Source organism: Monodon monoceros, unplaced genomic scaffold (genome assembly GCF_005190385.1).
Source record: "Monodon monoceros isolate NGI ecotype Baffin Bay Population unplaced genomic scaffold, NGI_Narwhal_1 Super_Scaffold_3, whole genome shotgun sequence".
In the NCBI taxonomy this organism is placed as follows: domain Eukaryota; kingdom Metazoa; phylum Chordata; class Mammalia; order Artiodactyla; family Monodontidae; genus Monodon; species Monodon monoceros.
In genome coordinates this window covers 37,760,037-37,785,941 of record NW_021703780.1, presented here as the reverse complement: position 1 = coordinate 37,785,941, position 25,905 = coordinate 37,760,037, and the positions used below count along the sequence as shown (strand labels likewise).

The following is a 25,905-nucleotide window of genomic DNA, read 5'->3' as shown; positions in this document are numbered from 1 at the left end:
TCTGATGAACATGAAATAGGATCTTGCTGTTTTAATCTGCATTTCCCTTATTTCTAGTAAGGTTGAGTGCATATTCATATGTTAATTAGCCATTCAGTTCTTTTTTCTGTGAATTACTACTGTTCAGATCCTTTGACCATTAGTTGTTTTTTTCAGTTGCATCACCTTTTTTCTTACTGATTCCTTGGAATTCTTTCTTTTTTAGCTTTTCTTTTTGGCCTCACGGCTTGTGGGATCTTAGTTCCCCGACCAGGGATCGAACCCTGGCCCTGGCAGTGAAAATGTGGAGTCCTAACCACTGGACCACCAGGGAATTCCCTCGTAGTAATTCTTTATGAATCCAAGGCATTAATCCTGATTCATCAGAACATTAATCCTTTATAGTTTTATATATTGCAAATATCTTCTCCCAGACTGAGGCTTATCATTTTTATTATGATTTTTTAAATTTGTTACATACCAAAAAATTACCAAATTATGAAGCATAATAAAATGAATACCCATGAGTCCAAATGAAGAACCAAAATATGTATCACTGATATTATTCAAGCTAACAGTGTACCCACCAGCCCATCCTCCTGCCTCTCCTCCTAACCCCCGTGCTCAATTTTATGTTTATCATTCCTCTGCCTTTATTTTTTTTATTTTTATTTTTTGGCCACACCACGCGGCATGCAGGATCTTAGTTCCCCGACCAGGGAATTGAACCCATGCCCCCTGCAGTGGAAGTATGGAATCCTAACCACTGGACAGACAGGGAATTCCATTCCTCTGCTTTTAAAAAGTAATTTTGGGGCTTCCCTGGTGGTGCAGTGGTTGAGAGTCCGCCTGCCGACACAGAGGACATGGGTTCGGGCCCTGGTCCAGGAAGATCCCACATGCCGCGGAGCGGCTAGGCCCGTGAGCCATGGCCGCTGAGCCTGCGCATCCAGAGCCTGTGCTCCGCAACGGGAGAGGCCACAACAGTGAGAGGCCCGCGTACCACAAAATAAAAATTTTTTTTAAAAAGTAATTTTGCCACATGTGTCTCTCAAACTGAGATCTTAGTTTTGTTTTTGAGCTTTGTAAAAATATTCTACATGCAGTCTTCTGCTACCTGATTTTTCCTCTCAGTATTTTGTTTCTAAAATTGATCCATGATGTCACATGTAGCTGTAGTTCAATTATTTTCACTGCTAAACAATATTCTATTCCAGAATGTAACCATTTTCCTGTCCATGGACACTGGGTTATTTCCAGTTTTTTGCTATTATGAAAATGCAATAAACATTCTTATACATGCTTCCTGGTTCAGAGGTACAAGAGTTTCTCCATGGCATCTGACTAGGGGTAGAACTGCTGGGTTGTAGGGTATGCACGTGAACTATAAGATAATTCCAAAGTAGTTGGACCATGTGGCTTGTCTTTTCATTTGCTTCTGTCTTTCAATATACTGAAGGTTTTCTTTCTTTAAAGTAGTAAAATACACCAAGTATTCCTTTACAATTTGTACTTCTTGTACGTTATTTAAGAAGCCCTTCCTTTCTCTGAGGTCATAAATATATTGCCCAGTATTTTCTTCTAAAATTTTTTAAGTTTTATTTTCCATCTACGATTTATTTTTGTGTATACGGTAAGGCAGGAACTCATTTTTTCCATATGGAGAATTGTACACTGCTTTCTTTTAAATACACATATTAAATAACATAAACGCCAACTATGTTTCTTTAAAGCTTTGGAGTCTGAAACATGGATTGGGCCTTCCCCAAGAAACAGAAATATTTTAATTCTAATTATAAAAGTTGAGACTACAGAAACCCTTCAATTTAGACTAAATATATTCCAGCAAAGCTGAATGTTAAGTAAATCTTATTTGTCCAAAGATTTCTACTATAAAAGCAGAGACCTACTGCCACAAAAAAAGAATTTCTTCAAGATACTAAGGTGTAAAAAAAGAAAAAATCTTGGAGTTATAGAATGTAGGCAACAGCAGGTTCAAAACTGTGATATAAGGTAATGTTCTCACCTGGGAGCTAGAGTCCCACCTTGGGAGCCCATTCTCACTTTAGCACATGGTAAGTATAAATGATCCAGGTACTGCCCCCTTCCCAAACCTTTGTCTATTTTCCATAATGGGGTGTCCTCCAACTTGAAGCTCTTAATACCTCAAATCTATACCCTTCTTTTTCCTTTTGTTGTCTGGGTGTTCACAGTGTCAGCTAGAGCTATGCTCTAAAAGAGTTTTGTTCATTGTTAACAGTCATTTCAAACATATGATACGTTCCAACTTATGATTTCATTTAAGATTTTAGGGGATATAAAGCAATTTAATTTCCTACTTAATGACTTCTGAAAATTCTACACTCAAAAAAACATGAATTGACAAAGATTGGATGCCTAGATGTACCTCATCTTTTATTACCTCTGTGGTTTAATACCTTAAAGTTAACTCAAACCTATTGCCTAATCAGTTACTAGGGCCTAAGAGTTACCCAGGACCATGCTGGTACTACAAATATTAGAATAGGATTTAATCAGCCAAAGATGAAGCTAAAGCCTCTGCTTTTTTTCAGTGATTCTCAATGGACTGAAAAGTAGCAGGCAGCGGGCTTTCCTGGTGGTGCAGTGGTTGAGAGTCCGCCTGCCGATGCAGGGGGCACGGGTTCATGCCCCGATCCGGGAAGATCCCACATGCCACGGAGCGGCTGGGCCCGTGAGCCATGGCCGCTGAGCCTGCGTGTCCGGAGCCTGTGCCCCGCAACGGGAGAGGCCACAACAGTGAGAGGCCCGCGTACCGCAAAAAAAAAAAAAAAGTAGCAGGCAGGGTGAACAATTATATACATTAGGCTTAACCTAGAGCAATAAATTTATATTAAGCATTAACTAATATTAACCTTCAACTTGGTACTAGCTGAATGGGATCACTTACGACAGGTCAAAAGCACAGGGCTAACTGACCTTTTTTTTTTTTGTGGTACACGGGCCTCTCACTGTTGTGGCCTCTCCCGTTGTGGAGCACAGGCTCCAGACGCGCGGGCTCCGCGGCATGTGGGATCTTCCCGGACTGGGGCACGAACCCGTGTCCCCTGCATCAGCAGGCAGACTCTCAACCACTGCGCCACCAGGGAAGCCCTAACTGACCTTTTGAAGACTGAAAGTTAGCTTTATTTTCTTCAAGTTATCAGAGGAGGTCATATGAGGATGACCACTTCTACTATACAGTAAAAAGGCAAGAACCTTAACCACAGCATGAGAACCTAAGTTTATTCAGATTAAAAAACATTAACTATTAAAGAACACTTAACTCCAAATATGGAACTTGGGACATTTCCTTCCTTATAGACCTATAAGGGGTTCCTAGTAAGTCTGACATGACCCTTTGGTATATGTCAAAAGGCATAAAGCTTCTCAGAGTACAAGAATAATTTAAGGTATTTAAGCTTAATTACCCTCAAAATTAAAGTGGCCAAAGGTTAAATCTTAGTTTGCTTTTAAAAAAAATTTTTTTAATCACAGAAGATTCCTTACCTTTTGTTACCCTCCAAAACATAATTATCAGTCTCCCAATAATGCAGGAGCTACTGTTTAAGAAATAGTCTCTTAGATAGAGGGTCTCAACTTTCACTGCACAGTAGAATCACCCAGAGCCCTTTTAAAAATCAGATAAGATACCGTGACTATATACCCCAAACCAACTGCATCAGAATCTCTTGGGGTGGGACCCAGCATCAGTAAGTTCTGAAGTTCCCTAGGTGATTCTGGTATGCAGCCAAGGCTAAGATCTACTGCTCTATGAGAGACATAATAGAAGCGCCTGACCAAATCTGCTCCTGACATTCCCTAATCCTTAACAAACTATGAAAAGAAGGCTATGATGTGACTAGCTATACCAAACTTAAGTATCCCCAAGTTAATGTTAGAAAAGATATCACAGATTAATTTCATTTTCTACATTTCCAAAACCCAGGTTTAACATAAAAATCATAATATTCAAAGCACGGTCTTGAGACCCACTGATGGGCCTTAAATGAATCCAAAAAATGCAAGCCTTTCTTCTGATTCTTTCTTAATCCTAAGGCTTCCACTTTCACATACGACTAACAGGTACTTAGCAGCAACCTACTAAATGAGTTATTAAAGATACTATAGAGAACTCTAATTCACTATTTTACTAAGAAGTCTGGCCAAAACACTGTATTTGGCAAACCTGCCAAGTTACAACTGTATACACCAACAAGCAGAAGTGCCACTATTTCTAGCTAATACACATGCATGATCATCATTCCAAGTTAGTCATAGTTTTCCATCCCTGCTATTCTTGCTTTCTAATGACCAACTGCTATAGTTTAGCTTTACTATTTTCAATTTGCTATTGGGTTTCTAGGAAAGCCTAAGTATGTAGTGATACACATTTCTATTATATCTGGTCAATAATTCTCCAATAACTAGACACTGGGATATGTGCATTGCATTTTATGAACCAATGAGTCAGAATAAAAGTTTGCCTAGACAGCAGTATTTCACTGGTGAATCTGTACTATTTAAATAAATTCCAACATGCTATTGATATCAAGGTAAATGCAATAATGTTACTTATTTTTAAGCTTGTGGGGCATAATTTTATGTGTATATACTCAAATACTAGTAAAGTAAGCATTTCCCTTAAATTTCTCTCCAGTTTTTATCACCAAGTTCCTTTTTCCACCATAAAGTAGGAAGGGGTGGGGCAGGTGAACTGATTTGACTCAGAGAGTCAAACTTTTTAAAGTTTGAGAACCACAGCCTTAAAGGTCTGGGTAGGTATTTGTACTTAGTTTCATTTTGCGAGAACTCCATCTTAAATATAACCTTTACCACCATAAACATAGGGAAAAGGTAAAACAGGAAGGAAAGGGGTTGTCACCAATGTAAAAGGTCAGAATGAGGTCATCCACTGAAAATGTCACAACCAGAACAACCTCATATTATCTGCCCTCCTTCAAAAGATTACTTTTGGCGCTACCAACATAATGACAGTGCTCTATTAAGGTAATTTAAAACAAGGAATAGGTAAGCTGCAAACATTTATCAAATGCAAATTTATGTGCATACTTTTAAACTGATTCATACTTGGTTTGTAGCATTTAAGAAGCCACAAATATTACTTACTAGCTGACGTCTGTTTCTTTTCCAGGTTTCTGCTTTCCTTTTGGAATTCATGTTCTGAAAAGCTAAAAGCAGAGAAAACAAGTTCTAATCAAAGTCCAGGAATAAAGTTTACTACTTTTTTAGGCTCTGGTTCAAGCCACATGAGACCCTCAAGTCTTGCTTTTCTGCCCATACATCAATAACTCTGGATGACACATTTCCCAGCAAATTCATAAGCCCAAATCAGAGGCTCTAAAGCATTAACTCAAAGAATCACACAATAAGAGTTGTAAGCCACACTTCTATGTGGATTAGGTGGCCAGAGAGGACACGGACAGGCCTTAAACAAAATTACAGGGAATTTAATCAGAATCACAGGGAATTCAGTCTCATCAGAAGCAAAGGTCCCAAAGTGGACCTAAAACATTCACAACTTCTCAAAATTACTATCAAATTTCCAACAGTAGTAACTGTTACATAATCAGAGACTTCTGAATATATAATACACTATGGACATAAACTTCTCAAGGATGAACTGTAATTTTACTACAGAGTTTCAATGGTTTGATACAGTGAAAGTAACTCATAAACTTCTTTCTGCCATGACAGAAAGAAGCACCAAGGTTAAATCTAATCTGGAGTTGTTCCCAGGACTCTTTCCTCTACTACTTTTGCTTGCCTGCTCCTTATTCGTCCCTTGTAACCGTCTCAGTAGAGCTCCAAAGAATGCTCTTTTGGACATCTGCCTTTAACACATTTGGTAGCCTTCATCTTGCCTCACCATATAGTACAAATCACAGGCAAACCTGGGAAGGTATTTTTACTCTCTAAAGACTCAAACTGTGAGAATCTCCTAATCCATCCCACATATTTTGGTTAGCAGGGGAACAGCTCTTCCAGGCCCAGTTAAGGGATAAAAAGGCTAACATCACTGTTAACACTTACTGAAATCACTGGGGAGGCTGTGGTTCAGATTCCTATAAAATTCTGTCCTATGTGCTTTTTTCAGTCCTGTGCAAAGGCCAAAGTCAGAAAGTTTCACGTGGCCCTATGGGGAGGAAACAAGGTAATGAATGGATGAACATTCATGGATGTGGAACAGAACATTATCTTCTCCAGCTCTGTGCAGTATCCATTGCAGCTCCACAGCCAAAGGATGCTGCTTTTTCTTTTACTACAGGGAGAAATATATAATAGCAAACAAATTCTTTAAAGATCACCCCAAATCCTATTATACAAATAAAAGTATTTTCATTTTTGCACATTACCTTTGTTTTTGTCCAAATATAAACTTTAAAACTAGTTGAAGCCTCCATGGCATCTAACTTTTTTTCACTTTTTCAAAATATTGAAATATAGTTGGCATACAATATTACATTAGTTTCAGGTGTATCCACAGCATCTAATTTTACTTCTTAAACTAACTCAATCAAATATTCTTCTGTTTCTTCAAAATCATCTTTAATGTCTACATAATATTCAAATGACTTAGTACATCGCTGTCTACCTATCCCCCGATACTGGATGCTTAATCCACTCTCAAAGCACCCCTGTGCCAGAGAGGGCCTGTGTTCCCAACCCTAATCACGCATGGTACAGAAGATGGTCTTAATAAACGGCTGTTAAATGATGAGTAAATAAACAAATCTTTGTTCATACAGCTTTTTCCCCACATGAATTATTTCATCAGAATAAATGCCAAGAAGTAAACTATTCCAAAGACAAAGGGAATAAACTTTATTGCACAGTTATTGACAAATATTGCCACACTGTATTCCAATCACAAGTCTCTGACTTTATCATTCTCTTCAAAGAAAACTCACACCTCCTGTGAGCCAGGCACCATGCCTTTAAGTGTGCTGTCTCATTCTTAAGCCACACTTCAGACTCAAGAGTCATTAAATGACTTTGGGGTGAAATGGCAGAACCAAAGCCAGAAATCAATGCTCTCTCTCTCCAGACCAGGATTACTTAACCTCTCCAACCCCCTGATCTCATCTGGAAAATGGGAATAATGATATCTTCCTGGCAAGAATGATGGGAATTAATGCATGTAAGGCTCCTAACCTGGTACCTGGCACATGCTCCTAAGGAAGAGGAAGGTGTTCTTGGGGTAGTGAGATTTTCCTTGCAGGACATTTGGTCCACGCCAAAAGGTCCTTGATACTTGGCTCTGTCCAAAACCATTTGGCATGGACACTTTGGATTGGACCAAATTGCAAGGAACTTTTTGCATGGACCAAACATCTTATGAACATTTTAGACAGGACCAAGTGTCCACTAACCAAAATTTTAAGTATATAAGGAGGTAAAACCAAAAACAGGGGAGAGACTCCTGATGCTCAGGGATCTATACTGCTCAAGGTCACACAATTAAAAGTGATGTGGCCAAGGTCTGAGCTCCAATGACTCATCTGTGGTCTTTCCATGATACCACCTTCCTTCAGTCCGTAGGGTCAGGTTTTTGGAGGTTTTTTTATCCCATTAGGGGTGTGTGTGGGTGTGGGTGTGGGTGTGTGTGTGTGTGTGTGTGTGTGTGTGTGTCTGTCTGTCTGTCTTCGGTAAACTACCAGCTTTGGGCCTGCTAACCTAGTATCTTCCTTTAAGACTTGCAAATAACCTGTTCTGCAAGCCAAGGAAGTGTTTTATAGTTCTCATAATTACATGATTTACCTGGACACCTCCAAGAAAAAGTGTCTTAAAAAGCAGTGCCGGGGCTTCCCTGGTGGCGCAGAGGTTAAGAATCTGCCTGCCAATGCCAGGGACATGGGTTCGAGCCCTGGTCCGGGAAGATCCCACATGCTGCAGAGCAACTAAGCCCATGCGCCACAGCTAATGAGCCTGTGCTCTAGAGCCCGCAAGCCACAACTACTGAGCCCATGCACCACATCTACTGAAGCCCATGCTCCACAATAAGAGAAGCCACCACAATGAGAATCCCACGCACCACAACAAAGAGTAGCCCCCGCTCGCCACAACTAGAGAAAGCCTGCGCACAGCAACGAAGACCCAACGCAGTCAAAAATAAATAAATAAAATAATTTATTTTTTAAAAAAAGCAGTGCCTAGAGCAAATGCTATTCAAACCTAAATTTTCAGGGGACTCTGTAGCTCTTCTGACTATACAGGAGGAACTCAAAATGTCTACATTTTCCCTTCTATAATCTATATGGCTAAACACATATATGAGCTCTCCTCTACAAGTCTGGGCTAGCATATGGTAAAGAGCATGTCTGCACCAAACAGGGTTCCCAAATCCACCTCAGCTAGACTGAGTCCCCAAGCTCTTGGCCTTCAGTATGTTTGCTGACCTTGAACACAGACTACGGCCTACAATTAAGCGAGAACTAAGGCACCTGGGGTACAGGACCAAGGCATCTGAACCCAAGACCACACAAAGTAGGGCTACTGCTTTATTAAAAATATATCTAGGACTTCCCTGATGGCGCAGTGGTTAAGAATCCACCTACCAATGCAGGGGAAACGGGTTTGATCCGTTTGGTCCGGGAAGATCCCACATGCGGTGTAGCAACTAAGTCCGAGAGCCACAACTACTGAGCCCACACGCTGCAACTACTGAAGCCCGCGTGCCTAGAGCCCGTGCTCCACAACAAGAGAAGCCACCGCAATGAGAAGCCCACGCACCGCAACGAAGAATAGCCCCCACTCACTGCAACTAGAGAAAGCTCACATGCAGCAATGAAGACCCCAGGGAGTCAAAAATAAATTAATTAAAAAAAATAAAACCCTTCTATCAGGCACAGTTTAAAATATATATATATATGTATCTGAACTTAAGGACAGAAAAATAATTTCATATACATTAACATTTTAAAAGCAGAATACCAAGCTATTTACTTTTACGATGCTAACTAACTGTACATAAACTGACACAAACAGAAAAGGTACTGAAGCTATTTTACTAAAATAGTGGTGATCTCTGAACGATAACATTATAGGTATTTTTCTTCTTTATAGCTCTCTGTATTGTTCAAACTTTCCACTACGTATATACGTTATTCTTAAAATAAAGAAAAAAACTATTAACTAGAAGAAATTATCTGACAAACCTCCTATCCTCTTTAAACAGAAAGATTAAGGTTTTCAAAGAAAGTAGACCAAAACTTCAGATTTTTCAAAGACTGTTATCAAAAGACAGTAAGAGAGGGCTTCCCTGGTGGTGCAATGGTTGAGAGTCCATCTGCCGATGCAGGGGACACGGGTTCGTGTCCCAGTCCGGGAAGATCCCACATGCCGCGGAGCAGCTGGGCCCATAAGCCATGGCCGCTGAGCCTGCGCGTCCGGAGCCTGTGCTCCGCAACGGGCGAGGCCACAACAGTGAGAGGCCCGCATAACGCAAAAAAAAAAAAAAAAGACAGTAAGAAAGAAAACTACCCTAGGAGTTAAATTTACTTTCCTACTTAAAAGAAAAATTCAGTCTAGACAACAATTCTATGTACCAGAACACAACAACCTAGAATTTTAGAGCTGGAAGAGACTTTGGAGCTTCTCTGGATCAATATATTCACTTTATAGATAAGTGAGATCCAGACAGTGGAAGAACTTGCCAAGGAGCATCCAACAATTTAGCAGCACAGGGATTCTCTTCTGATTTGCTGTGAGTTTAAGAATCAGGCAGCTAACCTCATTTGCATGTCTAAAGATGACTACAAAGACGCCATCACAGAGACTGAGTAGGACTCTGCCTTAAGCAGAGGGCACAGGATTTGGAACCTGAACTTTGTGGCAGATTATCGTTGCTGTCGCCTTACTTCCTGGTTCTTGGCCGGGATCCTCAACAGATGAGGTTGCCCAACAAAAGGGTTCTCGATAGGTGATGCATTAGTATAGTTAATTATATGCTAAGAGAAGATGACTATCTTTGGCTTTATTACAAAATAACTTAAATCAATTTTATTCTTCATCATTTTCCAAAATGTTCTTTATCTTTATGAGGAACTGTTCAGTCAAATTATGGAATTCATAAGCCTTTCAGAGAAAGTAAGTAACAGCAAACTTACCTGTAAGAAAAAGAAAAAAATGTACCGGATAGCTCACAGCTCCCCTACTGTGATTACTGCAAGCCACACAGGTGTTAAAGCAGAGGCTGCTCAGACAGGTAAAGACACGCTGGTCAGGCTGCTACTCCCCACAGTACCTTGCTGTCCAGGAGAAGGTTGTCTGGTTTGATGTCTCTGTGGATGAATCCGAGTTGGTGGATGGAGTCTATGGCTAATACTGTCTCTGCTGCATAAAACTGAGTCTCCTCTTCTGTCAGTGTGTCTTTCTTCATCAGCAGGGTCATCATGTCCCCTGGAAACAAGATACAAAGTACACACACACACACACAAAACAACACACGAATAAATGCCAGTTTTCAATGTGTCTCCCCTATCTGCCAATGTAAGGCAGTGCTAAACAGGCCTCTGCTCTGTCCCAGAGATTACCCACTACAGGCGGAAATGCCCAATAAGAGCAGAAATGCTAAGCAGTTTCTAACACTTACAAGGTAAAATTCACAGCCAGGGATTCCACAACACTTTCACCTAAGCTAACTGATGCTGACCCCTGAGCTGTGATTTCCCTTTTACTTTGGAGAGAGAAAGGAAATTCCTCTCACACTAAATAAGTAAGTAGACAGATAAATAAATTTGCTTAAGATAATTTTTTGGACTGGGGGAAAAGCTACTTTACTTTATACTTTGCACAAGTATCTGCAAACTTCTCTCTACCTAGAACCAAATGGCATTTCCACATAGGCTGTACTGCCATTATCAGAGAGAGGCTGAAATGCCAAACAACAAAAACGTAAAAATTCTGGGAGGTTGAGAACAAGCTCTCCAATGTTTATTCACAAAACACTAGAACATAAATAAAAAGGTGGGATTTAGGTAACAAAGTGTTACTCAACAAAAGCTAAATATGAACTGAAAATGCTACAGACTAGGATGTGTAATAGCTGCCTCCCAAAAGTACACGGTGAACACGTCCCTAGATCAGTTGGGTTTTTTCTCCAGTGCTTTATTGTAGGTACTTAAATATACACCAAAATGCTTTATGCAACTTTTACAACACAACATCAGTATTTTAGCAGTTAAAAGGTAAACTTAGTTTTCTGCAAAGTCAAAATTTAATTATTTCTGCTTAATACCATCAACATAAAATGGTGAAAAAAAGATTCTGATCCTAACTCAACAGTCAGACAAAAGGAAAGCAAAGGAAGTATGAATAAGCAGTTTAAAGCTAAAAGAAACAGGAAATATTCAGTTTAGATCGCATAGGAAGACATTTATATTAGAAAACAGGGAAAAGAGACAGAAACCTCTGATTTTAATAGAGCACCGTGCTGCTTTTTAAATTTAATTTATAACTTTGAGGGAATTTTTTTATTCTTGGAGAAAAGTGGATATTTTACCCTTGGGCAAAAATTAAGCCATTTATTAAAATGCTCCTTTTTGCCCCAAAACTTGAAAAACATGATTGCCTTATCACTCCTGGCAGCCAGGCATTCAATCTGGAGGCACATCAGAGACTCAGGCTAGCTCTAAGTTATCTGTGAGGCCTTAGCGCTGTGGCCCCACCTGTGTGGGCCTTGCCCAGATGATCAGAGCGCTCAGGCCAGGCAGTCTATGGCTCTGCAGGCCAGCTCCACCAGGTGCAAAGGGCAGGGTCCAGGAGACAAGGGTCTATGGAAGATGGTGCAGGTAAGGTTTGAGGAGACACATGTCAAGGGGCTGGCTGGTTGCTGAACTGGTTCTTACTCCCGTTTAACGACTGGCATCTAAATGTTAAAAAGTTTCTCCTCATTCTATCAGATAGATTCTTTTCTAGCCTTCATCAGTTGTTAATAAAAAGTTATTGATGACCCTAAATCTAAACTAAAGGTTGTCACAAGATCAAATATTACACCACAATTATATTAGTTTTGCTATAGAAGCAAAAAAGAAAAAGTTTTCTTTCTTTCCTACCAGTGTGCTCACAGTTTGTCTGCTCACTGGGAAACAGACTGTGTTCCCCAGAACAGATGCATGCTCTGTTCTGGGTGTGCTTTGGAGCTGTCTCAGAAGATGCACATGCCGAGTTACATAAAACTTGAAATCTCAGAAATGAGAAACTGATTGTGGCTACTAATATAGGTAACGAGAAATTCACTTCTTATAAGTTATAGAAAAAAAGTTGAAGCAAAGAATGTAATAGCTTCAATTCTGTCACTGGGGTAACTAATTATACATGATTCCACTGACAGGAGGGCAGGCAAAGCCCCTAGTTTATTCCTATATTTAGAAAGAAAAAGAAAAGAAAGAAATATCCATCTGAAATTACGAGAATGAAGGAGAAGGTTACTTTTATGGCCCTAAAGCTGTAGAAAGGCACCCCAGCACAGACAGGTTACTGACCTCCTTACAGACCTAAAAAGATACAGAAAGCAACTTTGTGAGCACGATTAAAAGTAGAAAGGAGGGTTAATTGATGTGATAGAGAAACCACAAAACAAAAAGGAAAAATGACCTTTCATCGTCAAGTAATTACCTCCAGGCAGGAACTCCATGATTAGGTAGAGGTTTAGCTTATCCTGAAAACTATAGAACATTTTCACAACCCACAAACTGTCTGCCTCCACTAGAATGTCACGCTCCGCACGAATGTGGCCAACCTGGAGGTACACGCATTTGATTAATGACAAGCCTTGCTCTGCTTTATTAGACTGTATATTTGTTTAAACAATTTAAATACTGTTTTGAGTATTAAACTGTGATGATACAAAAGATCTAATTTTATGCTTAGGCAAACCTACTAACTCAAAATTGACAACATTTGACTTGAAGGTATTCAGTGATGAAAACTTGAGTGATGAAAGGCTTAAAAAATGGCAAAATCAATGGCTTGAATGCAAAGGGAAACTTTAACAGTGCTATAAATGGAACCTTTGATTAGTTAAAATTACCATCCTTTTGCATATCTTTTTGTCCTAATAATCCTTTTTGATAGAAACAAGTCCCCAAAGATGAGACTCTCTAAACACATCCTCCCTCAGGTCTTCAATGACATCTGCAAAGACAATGCCTTGTTGACAATTCCAGAATACTCTGATGCCACAACATTCAGTTCACTGCTGTGCACACAGGATGTGCTCGATCAGTTCTTACTGAACTTAAATATAAGAACACCTAAGAAAAGTTGTAGATTCAAATTTATGACCTTGCCGTTTTCTATTTTTACTGAAATATCTAGCTAGGAAGACCAAGTTGCCAAACGTTTGGGAGAATTAATTTATTATTATCAAGCTTACCTTATCTACTTTAAGCATATAATAGTAATCAAAACACTGCTGCATATTATCAAGTCCCACCCCCTCTCCTCTTATATAAGCGTCACAAGATGCAAAACTGGGTTGAATCAGGTCTAAATTTATTAAGACCCAGTCCAATCCTTGAATAGAGGTTTTGACCTTAACATATGTTCCAGGGCTGGACCTCCTAGAATATGTTCAGAGGTAAAGATATACCAAGTTCACAAACCGGCACTTCTATTGGCAAACTCAGCCCATGGTTTTTGTTTTGAGACAATGTGCTATATGCTTGTTTTACTGGGATGTCTTTACCAAAGACACAGATCCCTCTGTGTCTTACACCTAACCTGCCTCATTCTTCCATGCTAACTCCCACAGGCCTAAAAGTATTTGAGTTTTCAGTTTCTACCAAAATTGTTCTTTAGGAAATTTTTAAATAAATTCAATGTCTTAAAACAGGGGTCCCCAGTACCCATCTGCAGCCTGTTAGGAACCGGGCCGCACAGCAGTAGGCGAGCAAGCGAAGCTTCATCTGCTGCTCCCCATCACTCCCCATCGCTTGCATTACCACCTGAAACATCCCACCTCCCCCCGCCAGTCCGTGGAAAGATTGTCTGCCATGAAACCAGTCCCTGGTGCCAAAAAGGGTGGGGACCGCTGTCTTAGAAAATTTACATTTTTACATCTCTACTTATGGTATGAGGGTGGGAAAAATGGAAGAGGATAAGGGTGATAAGGAACAGTGCTATAAAATCATGAAGAAGCCAAGTAATGCTTTGAAGAAATGCTCATGCCAAAAATGCATTGCTAAAATGCAGACCTGGCTATGACCCAGTCAATTACTACACAAAGACCATACACGGCAGCATTCACCCACCTCTGCTTCCCTTGTCTCCTGTTAAGGCCTCTACCTACTGTAGGGATGTATGGAAAAGAACAGACACTACCACTGCCACTTGTCACTCGCCTTAGAGGGCAGGATGGTGACTGCAACATTCTCAGTTTGTCACAGGGAAAGCTACAGGTACTGTGACCACACCTTGCCCTTCTCTTCTGGGGCTGAGACAGCAGCTAAGAACCTCAAGATCTAGGGGTGGAGTCAGGTGATTTTAGGGTAGGGGTGGGAAGAGCCAGAGGTGCAACTCACACCAGAGGTTCCCTTTCCCCTGTTCCATAAATATTGAATGGGGTGGGGGAATCACATGCTAGCTGCTACCCTGGGCACTAGGAAAGCAGAGATGAAAGTCAGTCTTTGGTTCCATCCTAACACTATACTGGCATCACAACTGGAGGTTTTCGTTTTGCACTGGAAGAGAAACATGAAGAGACTAGCTACATGCTGGTCTCTTATCCTTTAAAATTTATTTTCCAGGTAGCAGAAATTTCCATCTTGTGGGACAGAATAACAACCCGAACTCTCAGTGGGTAGCTGTAATTCCTGCTCAGTTTTGTAAGAGCAAGCAAAAAGTTTTCCTCTGGATAAGCCACCTATACCTACAAAAAGTTAGGCTCTGAATCTATACTTTGTCAGCCCCACTCAGAAGTGATGGATTTGCCCCACAAAGCTGCTGCATGCTTCCTCAAGACGGCTGACCCAGGTAGAGTCTGTGGCCAGAAACTTTAATTGGACCACACTGAGATCAAACTTAAAGAGCTGAGTCCATCAGCAAGGTGAGCTACTAATTTAAGTTAATGCATCATTTAAAATCTTAATTTTAAACATTAAAATTTTTAACAGAACAGACATGTCCTTTATTTTCATGTAGAAAATTTTTAGAAACTGATTTTGAAGAAGGTACAGTACTTGAGCAAACGTTTTTACACAATATGTTTGGATCATCCTGTTACCACTTGTTACCTCTGGCACATGCTATGAAGGATTAATAAGTCAAACTCATGATGTGTACTTCTCTTTACGATTTTATTCTGAACGGTAATCACTTGATAAAGGAAGATTTTGAGTCTTGCTTAAAACTATAGGAAATAGATCTTGTAAAAACAGAATTTACTTGTGAAATACAAAATATACTGACTAATCAATACAGCCTTACATTTTCCTTTTCAAGATTAACTGAAACTCTTTCAGTGCCTACACCCATATCACACACTAATTTTTATATATAAATTAATAGGGCTAGTGTACATTTTGAATAAGGTTGGTGTTAGCATAAACTATACTGTCTGAAGATATACTGCCAGGGTATTTGATACTCTCGACCAAAATTCCTGGGAGTCTAAAGCTTCTGGGTAATATCGGAAAATTAAAGAGAAAATTAAAATCCCAAATTTTGAGCTGGCGCTTAAATGAAGGGCAGAGAATCCTTGGTGATTACACCTCCTCTCGAGGAGGACTGGGTGTGGGGCTGGTCTCCATCCCGGCTCTTAGGCTCTGTATCCAGAGGTCTCATTTCCATGGGGTCTCTCTGCCCTCCTGTAGCAACTGATATTCTACAGGATATTTGCAGGTGTCACCCATTACAATCTGTTCTTAAGCAACCTGCTAAATTAAATTAGATTTATGGAAAGTCTGCATTTTCATTTTTAATGTATTGTCCAATATTTAAAATCTTAGTTATTCTACATGAAGTACTTAATGCATCTTATAAATCTATTTGCAAAGTAGGTTTGAGGTTTTAGAAAGTATCCTTAATCATTAAAGGAGAATCTGCATTGCTCTGCCTTTTGCATTATATTTTTTCAAATGCATTCCAAAAGAAGACTGGTCTTAGGTAGTGATGAGCCACTGAGAAGACCCAACTTTGGTTTGCATGTACAGAATGAAGCAATGTAAGACACATTTTAGATCGCAAATTCTAAATTCTAATTGCTAAGCCTCAGTTCCAAGGTGTATATACAACTTCTATCTCTCAGCATTCAGTAAGGAACATGCTACCACAGTAAGAAAGACCTCAAAAAAAGGCTCCTGATGACAAGGACAGCTTGGGATCAACTGGGAGACACAAATATCAGATATTTCTCTAGTAGGTTTTCAACTTTAAAAAGTCTGCACATAATGTAGAGGCATTATTTGTACTTTTAAAATACATGTAACTCCTTCTTTTGGGGAGAAAGAAAAGTAATATTACATGTATATTCATACATGACAGGGCTAAAGAAAACTAAAATAGGAATATACACTTCAATTAAGCAAAAAGAACAGTTCTAGGAGACAAAAATTCACAAGCTAACTAAAATCGCTGCTTCAATTGTGCTCTTACCTGTTCTTTTTCAAGCATATCTGCTTTACGGAGTATTTTCATTGCATACACATGCCCTGTATCTTTCTTCTGAACAAGCCGCACCTAAAAGTTATAAAGAAATGCCAAAAGTTCACTATGCCAAGCTAATGCTTTCATGTGTTATAGGAAGTAATATTTAAACTGGAAAAGTACTGTAATTTTTATATAAGCAACTAGCAATAACAAAGCAGAAGAAAATGCTTTTCAATGTTCCAAAATGGATATATTACACACAGTGAAGTCAGTGCTGGAAACATACTCAAATATCTCCACATCTGAACAGCTCTGGCTCCCTAGCTGAACAAATCAATCTAATTTTAAACCCTCACTGTGGGAATTCCCTGGCGATCCAGTGGTTAAGACTCGGGGCTTTCATTGCAAAGGGCTTTCACTTGCAAAGGGCCCAGGTTTCAAACCCTGGTCGGGGAACTAAGATCCCGAAAGCCACGTGGCATGGCCAAAAAGAAAAAAAACAAACCCTCACTCTGGAACTTAAGGACTCATTAAACCCATGGCACATGTCAAGCAGTCAGCTCAGAAAACCTAAGGAAATGATTACAACAATGTTTAAAACAATAGCAAAAGCTCAGGTATAGGAAAAAAAAATGCCTGGAAGCATTATTAATAGGATAATAGCATAATTAGGGAAATAATAGCATTAATAGCATAATCAGGGAAGTAGGGTTTTCTGCAGTTCTCCTTTCTCTTTTCTATTTTGAATTTTTTTTTAGAGAGAACAGATAATTCATGATGAAAAGAAAATAAATGGTCTGCAAACCCAAACAAAACTTCTTGGAAATTTCCTGCACATCCTCCCCCTCTTCCCCCAAGATATGTATGTTTTCTTCTCCCTGCACCATTCTTTATGTTCTCCTCAAGTCCCACGTCCCCTCCTCACTGAACAGAGAGCTCTTTCAGAGGTGGTCCTGTACCTTTCCCTCTCTCAAGGGGCCAACAGGGATTCTGAACAATGAGGAATCAATTTATCTTTCACCTGTGCCTTTGAATATGTACTCACATTTCCCCTAGGTAGTGGTTTTTAATACTATGCTGCTCCTTTTATACAATGATAATGAAAATAACACATCAGTAGGTCATCCACTTTGGGCATTTTCCATGAATGGAGATGATCTTGCATGGGCTCATTCAAACCCTCCCCAACAGACTGCTCTTGTGACCAAGCAGGATGCACATGCAAGACCAGCTGGGACAAAGTTGCAAATGCTTTCACTCTGTACCACCACTTACATAACTTATTTCTATAAATTCTGTCACCTAGGGCCATCTTTTTAGAGCTGTACCAATCTGGCGGGAAGAAATAAAGGGTGGAGATATGCTGTGAGTTTGCTCTCAGAGAGGCAGTGTAATGTGAAAAGCAAGACTTTCAAGATCAGGAAGACCTAGGCCCCGCTTCTGGTACCACTGCTCAATGGTTATGTGATGCCGGAACATTACATATCCCCTCGGAGTCTTAATCTCATCGTGTATAAAATGAGTTACTGTCATGATTATAGGAGAAAAGCACTCAGTAAATAATAAATATTGATTTCTTTCTACCTTTCAACTCTCCCTTTAGATCAATACTTAAAGCATCAACATCATCTCTGGAAGAGCAGAGAACAACCAGATCCCTGGGACAGTGGAGAGGGGAAGAAAGAGAAGACAGAACACCTAAGATGTGGGGCTGGCATGCTTGACCCACGCACTCCATACATCCGTTATATCAAGAATCATGAGCTCATGGTGTTAGAAGCTTTGAAGTTCTGTGGTATTTCTGTATTTGACAAGTCACTGTGGTTTTTTTACCTCACCAAATGCTCCTCTGCCTATTACTTTTAAGGACTCAAAATCTTCCAATCCAAGTCTTGTTCTCTTCAAACGAAGAAACTCTGTTTCCTTCCGAGCATGTGCTGATCTCCTGAGTCGTTTCTAATGTTTAAATAAAGAGGGAGAGAGGTGGGAAGGGGAGGAGTTGGAACTCTGAAACTCTGCAACAAAGTCGTATTTGTGGTTTAACCCACCTGCAAAGCAGGGCCACACCAGACTAAGCATCATCTGTTCACACATGAAAGCACCACAGAATGACCCTTACGAGATCACTCCTCCCTTCCCAGGCCTTCAGATACAACAACCAAGCCATACTGAACAGACGGTGCCTCCTCTGAGGGCTGACTAACCTACGTCAACAATCGACTTTTCTAAAGCTTCTAATGAAGGAAGGATAAACAACCAACATTTTCCTTTAACCCTCCTTATATAAAAGTGTGGTTTTTAAATTTCCCTCTGGATTTTCTTTACACATTGTGGTTCATTTTATGCATTAACTTTCTACTGTTCCTACAAGTCTTGGGTATTTTTCACCATTTTCCTGGGTTCTATGATTCATTCCTCTTTTTGAAAGCATTTCCACTGTCATTTCAGTTCCTTACATGGTTTCGAGTTAACTATATTTTCTGCCACATCTGTGGGCATTGGAGGGAAGGGCTGATTTGAGAGAGATTTTGCCTTGACAAAGATTTTAGAAATTTGCCCCACTTCTATGGAGCCTTTTCAGTGAATTAAAAATGCTATAATTTGCTTTTTTTAAATTTTAATTTTATTTCATCTCTTTTCTTGGAGTTCTAAAGCTAATTAATTTATTACAACAGAGCCTAGAGAAGTCATCCTCTCCTGGTACTTAATAATTAACTTCTCCCTCTGCATGAGTACCTAAATCCAGAAGCACACCAGCCCTCATAATTTCCTGTTATTGAGTCAAAACCACTCCCCTGTGCACCAAGGCTAACAACTTGCTGGATAAGATATGATCTGCCATGCTGGGTTTCAAGGAAAATTTTTTCAATATTAATTACCTCTTCATCTTTTAGGCCTTCTTCTTCCATTACTTTTTCTAACTTCTTTTGTCTAAAAATAAATAAAGACATATGAAATAACATTTGAATGATAACTTTCCGTTATCTATATGCAAACAATTTTTTTTACTGATAAAAACAGGTAAATCTCAAAATGCTTCATTAAAACAACAAATTACAATTATTAAGACAAATAAAAAGATTCTCACCCTTTGTCAGTTCTACATTTTGACAAAAATTATATGTTAATGCAACAAAGAATCTTATTTCAAAATGAAAAGTTCTCTTTTTTTTTGGGTAACATTTCCTCCTTAACAAACCACAAACAGCTAGTGTTTGATAACCTCTTCTATCAGGGTGTTTCTCTCCTTGTCCCTGACTGAATCTACTTCCTTACTTTCACATCTTCCTCCTCCTCCCTGCCACAAACAAAGAGTAATAACAACAAAGGTAAACACAGAATTTGGAGATTCAAGGGGGGGGGGGGGAAACGTTCAAAAAAGGTGACTGGCACTGCTGTTAAATCTTAAGACCCAAAGCCGCATGGCACGGCCAAAACAAAAAACAAAACAAAAAAACAAAAATCTTAAGACTCTAAATCCTTGGAGTACTAAACTTTAGAAACTGCATCCAAGAATGTTTCTGATCTATATTCTCATACTGATTTGATAAAACTAAAAGAAACAAGTAAAACTTCCTTACAACCAATTCCACACAACTTTTATTCATTTGGCATAATAAATGAAAGCACATGGGCTGGAATCTCCTCTATCACTTATCAGCATTCCAGACAACAGGCAAGCTGAGCAGAGCAGGGAAGAAGTACAAGGTACACGAAGCAACAGCCTGTGGTCTAGCGCAGCTGAGGCACACACAACTTGCAATGCCACACTAAGGAGGTTGGCTCTTAGTCTGTAGACCTCAGAGCTATCAGACGCTTGTGCACAAAGGAGTGGTGTGATGAGGTTTCTATTTCAGAGTGGCAGCCCGAAGTAATGAGCTGATGGACTGGCAGGGAAAGCAACTGACAAAGACAGAGGCAAACTGGAAGCTATCGTGAGTCCGACAGACAATAAATACCTGGAACTAGGGCTGGAAACCTAGAATGAAGTGAACAGAGCTACTGCAAAGATAACAAACTGGCAGAAGGAGTCAAGGGAACAGTCTTAGAATTTCTTGTGTGGGAGGATAATGATGCCACTAACCAAGACAGGAAGCACAGAGAGAGGAACATGGGAAGATAATGAGTTTTATTTTAGTCAATGAGTATTTATTGCTATAATAGTATTTAGTTAAAATGAATATTTTTATTTAATTATATTTAATTACTGTTAGAAATCATATTACAGTACAAACCCACAGGCTGAGATGATAAACAAGAATTTGTGTCCAAACTCCCAGGAAGTGAAAAGATCTACTCTGACCGTGACGGGAAGAAGAAAGCATCTGCATGGCTCCCAGTCTGCTCACTTTTCTTCTAGTTCCCAGAATATTTTGGGATATGCATCTATGTGTGCATATGTATTGGAGGGAGAAGGCTGTACTATTGGCAATTTCAGGAGGGAAAATTATTCCATTTCCATGGTTAAATAGTTGAAGTAGGGAAGAATAAGAAGAGTCAATGCATGGCAAGAACTATAAGAACTCAACCATGGTCAGCTCCTTTTGTGCCTTGAGTATCAAACACCATCATACTTTCTGACTATATATTCTTTGAATGACCACACCAGACTGTGACAGCAGTCCCATGTGCTATCACACAATGTGTGTCACAGAGACAGCCCAAATTTTAAAACTAAACTGGACAGTATTCTACAGCTCTGTTGCAAGTGTAATTAAACTGGTCTCAGGAGATAACCTGCCTGAGAGTAAAGTTAACAGAATCAACACCTTGAACACAATCAGATTCTTTTCTTCTTTTTGGCCGCGCCACGCGACTTACGAGATGTGAGATCTTAGTCCCCTGACCAGGGATTGAACCCAGGGCCTCAGGCAGTGAGAGCTCGGAGTCCCAACCACTGGACTACCAGGGAATTCCCCTCAGATTCTTTCATTAGAGAAAGTATACAGAAAAAGCCTCTATCATGCAAAATTATCCATGGTAATGATTTATTGGGACCAAGCAACAAAGATCTTGAAGACGCAAAAATGGCAAACACAGTGACGTCTTACAAAAGGCTTACAAGTGACATCCTCTGTAAGACAATACCAAGTACTAACTTGGTTAGACTCACGTTGGCATTGTGATGACAAGAAAATGGCCATATTTTTGGAGATGCATACTGAAGTACGTAGGATTGAAATGACAGATGTTTGAAATTTGCTTTAAAACACAATAGCAAGAAAGAATAAAATGGAATAAATGAAACAAATTTAGCAAAGTCTTGATAATTACTGAATCTGAGGGATGACTATATGGGGGCTCATTGTATTAGTCTTTCTACGCGTGTGTTTAAAAATGCCCACAATGATTAAGAAAGGCAGGCCCCTCCACCACATGTCTCTCTGGTCGCAGGGCCCCGCTAGCTAACACTCCAGCCTTTGATGAGGCCTCTTCAGCTCAACTCCAGTGTTCCAAACCAGAACCCTGGGAGGGAGAGGCACTTTCACACACAGAGGCCACACCCAACCCCACCCAGCAAGGCTTCCGCGAGTGAGCTCCATTTATTATCATGTGAGACCATTTCCCACGTGAGATGGTAAGTTCTTTTGAAGGCAGGGACCACATCTGAATCCTCCTTCTCCACTAAGAATAATGCTTTGTACACAGCAACTTTTTAAGATGTATGTTGCTAAATTAAAAAAAAAAAGAAAGAAAGAAAAAAGGTCGGAACATGTCGCAATGTACACACACATTCATGACTACTTCTTTTAATTAGCCCCCTTCACTACACCTAATTTAGACTTGCCTCCAAGCACAGCTTGATTCAGAGGCAGCAGGGATGGGAGGAAAAGGCTAGTCCACTCTACAAGCAAGTTGAGTAGACAATATTTCTAATTTCTGCTGATGACACACTTAAAATAATCAGGAAAAATGGTATAGAAATAAACAGTGGGCATCTCCATGATCAAAACTGAATTCTCAAGAAATACCCTAAAAATGATTACACAAAATTTTAAAAATCTCAACAAATTACTTTTGTTTGACTGATATCTAGTCAGTGAATATCATTAGATAAGTCTAGACTTAACCATTTCTGGGGCCCAAATAAAACTGACACTTGCTCACTAGTAATAATCACACATTGCAACTCAGTATCAGATCAGACTAAAAGCAAACAGTTAGGAAAACCTGGGTAAGAATATGGAAGAGAAGTAGCAGAAAATGCTGGTTCTCAGAGGGTAAAATGCAGGATAGTTCTTATTTGATTTAGGGGGAGAGCATACAACTATTGCCTATTAAATTAGGCTTTTATGGCTTTAATTAATCCACCAAAATAGTATTCATAAAGAACAGAAACAACACAGAATATTGTAAAAAGAAATGCCAGCTGCCTCAGTTTTGATTTCAAACTGCTCAAATTATCCAAACCATTAATTTTCTATGAACAACTAGGCAATTATCAACACCTATCTCTCTTATGTGTACCTAGGATCACATAAGAGAACAGGAGAATTGCTGTTCCTGGAGAAGCTTACCACAGAGGCCACTATTGAAGGCAAAACACAGATTAAAAAAAGAATATGAACTTGCACAACTGAAGGGATTCAGTTTACCATCTATAAGTAGCTTTAATAAGCATTCTGCAACACTGTACAATGGGCACTAGACTCAAGGAATTTAACTGTGTTGAAACCAATATGTAGAACTTACTGTAGTGTTTCTATGAAATAGCCCAATGTTCTCATATTCTACCTTTATACAGAAAACAATTTGCAAATGATTTTTTTCTTCTGCCTTTAGGCTTTGGTCTCATTTCCCCTGCAGTAAATCCTTTGTTCAAATATAACCCAGTGTTCTACTATAAATGGAACAGCACAAAAGTTGCATATAAGTGGGAGAAATACTAGAGATTTTAAAGGCAACAAGACAAGGCATATACAAACAAAATAAAATTTTGTATTACAACATGATCTCTTTTATTAGTCCTCAAATTTACTAGCCTAATACCTATTATTTCAAACTGCTCGTCATATATTAGCCATATACCCATAATAAAATGTTTCTTTACCATCAATTGTCTCATATCATTAAAACTCTGCTTATTTATCAAGGTTCTGTGACTTTTCCCCCATAACATCAAAACACTTGAAACTCCATTTCTGACAGTTCTAATTTTAGTTTACTTACTACTGTGGAAGCACCTGACAATCAGTTTTTCTTTCTTTTTTTGTTAATTTTTAATTTTTGATACAATTTTGAAAGCTTAAAATCCATTTACAGTTATTACAAAACATTGGCTATATTCCCCATGTTGTACGATATATCCTTGTAGCCTATCTTACACCCAATAGTTCATACCTCCCACTCCCCTCCCCAAACTGCCCCCCCTTACTGGTAACCACTGGTTTGTTCTCTATATCTGTGAGTCTGCTTTTTTTTTTTTTTTGTAATTTTATTTATTTTGGGCTGCATTGGGTCTTCGTTGCGGCGCGTGGGCTTTCTCTAGTTGTGGCGAGTGGGGGCTACTCTTTGTTGTGCTGCGCGGGCTTCTCATTGCGGTGGCTTCTCCTTCTTGTGGAGCACGGGCTCTAGGCGCATGGGCTTCAGTAGTTGTGGCACGTGGGCTCAGTAGTTGTGGTGCACAGGCTTAGTTGCTCTGTGGCATGTGGGATATTCTCGGACCAGGGATCGAACCTGGGTCCCCTGCATTGGCAGGTGGATTCTTAACCACTGCGCCAGGGAAGTCCTCTTTTTTTGTTATATTCACTGGTTTGTGGTAGTTTTTAGATTCCACATATAAATGATATCATACAGTATTTTTCTTTCTCTGACTTATCTAATTTAGCATAATGCCTTCCAAGTCCATCCATGTTGCTGCAAATGGCAAAATTTCATACCTGTTTATGCCTGAGTAGTATTCCATTCTGTGTGTATTCCTCTCTGTGTGTATGTATATATGTACATAAACAGCATCTTCTTCATCCATTCATCTGTTGATGGACAATTAGGTTGCTTCCGTATCTTGACAATTGTAAATAATGCTGCCATGAACACTGGGGTGCATTTATCTTCTCAAATTACCCAGGAGTAGAACTGCTGGGTCTACCATATGCTACCCATATGGTAGCTCTATTTTTAGCTTTTTGAGAAACCTGCATACTGTTTTCCACAGTGGCTGCATCAATTTACATTCCCACAGACAGCGTATGAGGGTTCCCTTTGCTCCACATCTTCACCAACATTTGTCACTTGTATTCTTTTTGATGATAGCCATTCTGACAGGTGTGAGGTGATATCTCATTGTGTTTTTTTTTTAACATCTTTATTGGAGTATAATTGCTTTACAACGGTTTGTTAGTTTCTGCTTTATAACAAAGTGAATCAGTTATACATATACATATGTTCCCATATCTCTTCTGTCTTGCGTCTCCCTCCCTCCCACCCTCCCTATCCCACCCCTCTAGGTGGTCACAAAGCACCGAGTTGATCTCCCTGTGCTATGAGGCTGCTTCCCACTAGCTATCTATTTTACATTGGTAGTGTATATATGTCCATGCCACTCTCTCACTTTCTCACAGCTTACCCTTCCCCCTCCCCATATCCTCAAGTCCATTCTCTAGTAGGTCTGTGTCTTTATTCCCATCTTACCCCTAGGTTCTTCATGACCTTTTTTTTTTCTCTTAGATTCCATATATATGTGTTAGCATACGGTATTTCAGAAAGAGAAAAACAAATACTGTATGCTAACACATATATAGGGAACCTCACTGTGGTTTTGATTTCCATTTCTCTGATGATTAGCTATGCTGAGCATCTTTTCATGTGCCTGTTGGCCATCTGCATTTCCTCTTTCAGGTGTCTGTTCAGTTCTTCTGCCCATTTTCTTTTTTTTTTTTTTTTTTTGTGGTATGCGGGCCTCTCACTGTTGTGGCCTCTCCCGTTGCAGAGCACAGGCTCCGGACGCGCAGGCTCAGTGGCCATGGCTCACGGGCCCAGCCGCTCCACAGCATGTGGGATCTTCCCGGACCGGGGCACGAACCCGTGTCCCCTGCATCGGCAGGCGGACTCTCAACCACTGCGCCACCAAGGAAGCCCTTCTGCCCATTTTTTAATTGTGTTGTTTGATTTTTTGATGTTGAATTATATGAGTTGTTTATATACTGTTTTTCTTTTTTAATTTTCTAGGGGTGATAAAACCTGAAATAAAATAGTCTTATCAAATTGTATCAACAAACTCAAGAACAAGTATCAACTCATGTCCAAAAAAGAGGGCACTAGAGAAATGCAAAAAATACAATGAGATACCACCTCACA

The 25,905-nt window shown here is 39.6% G+C and overlaps 1 protein-coding gene across 5 annotated transcripts in view; it reads right to left on the bottom strand.

Annotated features, from left to right (window-relative positions):
- Positions 1–25,905, bottom strand: part of STK38 (serine/threonine kinase 38) — a 43,625-nt gene that overhangs the window by 6,563 nt on the left and 11,157 nt on the right. For all 5 annotated transcript variants that reach the window (XM_029242376.1, XM_029242377.1, XM_029242374.1 and 2 more), the window contains exons 3-9: positions 19,488–19,539; positions 18,442–18,564; positions 16,615–16,698; positions 12,637–12,760; positions 10,265–10,419; positions 6,052–6,154; positions 5,128–5,189 (exon numbers count right to left, since the gene is read on the bottom strand). In XM_029242376.1, coding sequence (XP_029098209.1) covers positions 5,128–5,189; positions 6,052–6,154; positions 10,265–10,419; positions 12,637–12,760; positions 16,615–16,698; positions 18,442–18,564; positions 19,488–19,539 — 703 coding nt within the window. The remainder of the gene's footprint in view (positions 1–5,127; positions 5,190–6,051; positions 6,155–10,264; positions 10,420–12,636; positions 12,761–16,614; positions 16,699–18,441; positions 18,565–19,487; positions 19,540–25,905) is intronic.